The following is a 2,999-nucleotide window of genomic DNA, read 5'->3' on the forward strand; positions in this document are numbered from 1 at the left end:
TGACGGCACTGGCCACATCCAAGCATTGAAGAAACTGGTGTTAAAGAAATCACAGCAACTCTGTTGCAACTCTTCTTTTTGAGATGTGGCAGTGAGATAGGTTTATATTTCAACCCTTGAATCAATCCTTCTTGATAGAAATTCTGCAGTTTACAAGCTTAGGTCTACTGTGCAAGTGCATCCCCACACTTAGGTGGTGCTCTTTTAACTAAAAGGGGCTACAGTTGCAGCTAAAGGAACAAGTCCGCATGGATGATTAGCATTACATGGAAGATTAGCATTAAAGGAACAGTAATCATGGAAGATTAGCATTATCGACCATCAGAACCATTAGAAAAATGCAGGAGGAAAGGATAATAGTGCACAATGTAGCCCCTTGCATGCAAGCATTGACAAACATCACTATGAGCGTTCACGGTAACTAAATTCTGGTTTATTATGGCAGAACTAACAGAAATTATTTCAAATCAAACTGCTTTTGCTGGTTTTGTATTACGCATTAATTTGCTGAAGAGGAAAATACTAGTTGATGTTCTTGTAGTGTTTTCTTCAACACAGAAGGGAGAATATACCTTGCTGTTCATTATTTAATTTATTGAGACAATCTGCTCCCCTGCTGATGCAAATTGGGAATAACGGCATGACCGTATTCCCTTGATTTCAGTGGGAAACCTAGGGGCCACCACCCCCGTGATGCCCAAAAAAGGCCTAGAAATAAAACTCCATAGACCAGTGTCTATAGAGCAGGTATTTGTTTATTGCAGCGTTGGTGTAGCGCTGGAGGTGTGGGGGATTTCTCCTCCTAACCCACCTGCCTTTGCTTCAAATTAGCATATATTTATACAGTAAACACGGTGTAACACGAACATTGTCACTGCCCCCCATACCACATGGGTGTTTGGGTACGGGAATAGATGATATCACAGTTTTACAAGTGCGCATGTGTCATCCTCAATTCGGTGGTCACGGGATACCATCCTCTTCATCACGGTGGACTTTTTAACTTTTGTCTTCAGGGCATGCGCAGTTGTGACGTTCATGGGTATTTTCTAGTTTCCAAGTTGTAATTTTCAATTAGTTCACTGACTGTCCCGTGCTTCTGACAAGTTCTCATTCGTGCTCTCTACTGTTCCTTGTTCATAGCATCCACCTGTCTACTTTCTTCAGAACTTTTTCTGATTTATGTCTCTTGGTCATTTCACGTACCTATGTACTAATCCAGCTGGTTAGATTACATGCAGCTGGTACACTGTACGTTGCTAATACACTATTAAAAAACTTATAGCAATACATAAAAAAGCTATCACTGATAATATATTTAAAGCGATTACACTGTATTTCAATAATATGTAAAAAGTTATTACATTCTTATATTGATAACGTATAAAAGGGCTACAGAAAGTTTTCAATTACTAGGCTTCATAAGCACCTTGTCACTTTGATATAGACCATATGTATCACCGGGCTGAACAGAGAGGAGCCTGAAGGCACAAAGAGCTGCGTGTTCGGTGAGCTTTGCCGGAGTTCTGCCCCTATCCGCCCGCGGAGAGGCTCCAGCCGGTCCCTCAGGGCACCCGGCTCCATGGCAGCGCCATCCCGCGCGGGCGGGGCGCGAGCGGCCTCTCGCGATGTTTCCAGGGCCCGGCGAGACTCGGCGGCGGCGCCGCGGTTGCCAAGGGCCGCGGCCGCCCAAGGTGAATCCCGGCGGGTCGGGGCGGCGAATCCCGGCGGGTCGGGGCGGCGAATCCCGGCGGGTCGGGGCGCGGAGCGGGGTCCGGGCTGGGAGCCGGCTGGGGCTCGGCGGGACTGGGATGCGGGGGGAGTGGCGGAACTGAGCAGGTCCGTGGGGCGAGAGCATCCGAGGTGCCCGGGCAGAGCCCGCCAGCGCTGTCAGCGATAACTGAGGGAAGCACCTGGGCAGGCTCTGCCTCTCCCGGCGCTTGGGAAGAGAGCAGCTGCTCTCCTCGTGTATGGGTTGTCMCAGGAATTAATCCTGGTTGCTGCCCAACACTGTTGTGCAGCTGAATGACGGGYGGTAAAACCCTCTCCTTGGTTTGTTGCTAAAACTGCCTCCCTGCTCMGGCAAAGGCTTGTGTAAGGGTAAATAAGCACCAACAGCAGGCCGCTTCTAAATGTCCCCGGGGTTGTGGGGCAGGATTTGCGCTACTAGGACAGTGCCGGGACCTTGAAAAGACTGGCCAAACTGGGCTTTACATAAAGTTGTTTTTAAGGGAGCAAACGGCAATTTAAGTGTTGAATCTGAATGTGGAATGTGCCTGCKGGGAAATAACCCGCAAACCAACAACCACCAAAAAGCCTAGCACGGCAAACCACAGACCCTTAAAAATAAAATGTACGATACATGTTTTTGTTAGGGTTTACATAAGTCAGGTAAAGACTTCACAAGGCAAACTGGAGGTGAAGCTGCAGTATTCTCATGATTTCTCATGATTGTGCTGACAGCCAGCCAATATCTAGAAATGATGCGCTTTTAAAAATGCCTAGTTATACAAAAATACTAGGTGATTTCCACSCCCTCCCAGGGAATTAGGTTATTATCTGAAGTTAAAGTTTATACAGACCTAAAAATGCATTGACTTTGATTAAGTATCTTGAGATTCTATAAGAAGGAGGGCTGCAAATCAGTGGATTAAAATTTTTGCAAGAGATTTGGGGTGTTTTGTGTGTTTGCTTTGAGTTTAGTGTAATAAAATTTCTGGTAARATGACCGAGTTGATATTAAATTATGTTGGATCAAAGTAAAATGTTTAGCAGCTGCACTACTTATCACAGAGAAGTGCTAGCTTGATGAACTGTTACTTTTCTTAAAATATCACTCTTCCAGCTGGTGCTGTATGGCTTTTTTTTTGTTGTGTTTTTTCTTTTTTTTTTCCCAGTTGATACTGTTTGGTTCTTAAACAGTAATTTCCTGTATTGTCTCTTCCAAATATGTATGTATTGTTTATTCACAGGTGCTTAGAGAGTTTAGTTTCAAATTT

At 45.2% G+C, this 2,999-nt stretch overlaps 1 protein-coding gene across 1 annotated transcript in view; it reads left to right on the forward strand.

Annotated features, from left to right (window-relative positions):
* The first annotated feature begins 1,612 nt into the window (after window positions 1–1,612).
* The window catches only part of TBC1D32 (TBC1 domain family member 32), a 69,983-nt gene continuing 68,596 nt past the window's right edge, over window positions 1,613–2,999 (forward strand). Inside the window, exon 1 of the mRNA XM_057368976.1 lies at window positions 1,613–1,694. Coding sequence (XP_057224959.1) covers window positions 1,629–1,694 — 66 coding nt within the window. The 5' untranslated portion in view covers window positions 1,613–1,628. The remainder of the gene's footprint in view (window positions 1,695–2,999) is intronic.

This window comes from Malurus melanocephalus, unplaced genomic scaffold (genome assembly GCF_030028575.1).
Source record: "Malurus melanocephalus ecotype Western Australia unplaced genomic scaffold, MMel_1.1 scaffold_100, whole genome shotgun sequence".
In the NCBI taxonomy this organism is placed as follows: Eukaryota; Metazoa; Chordata; class Aves; order Passeriformes; family Maluridae; genus Malurus; species Malurus melanocephalus.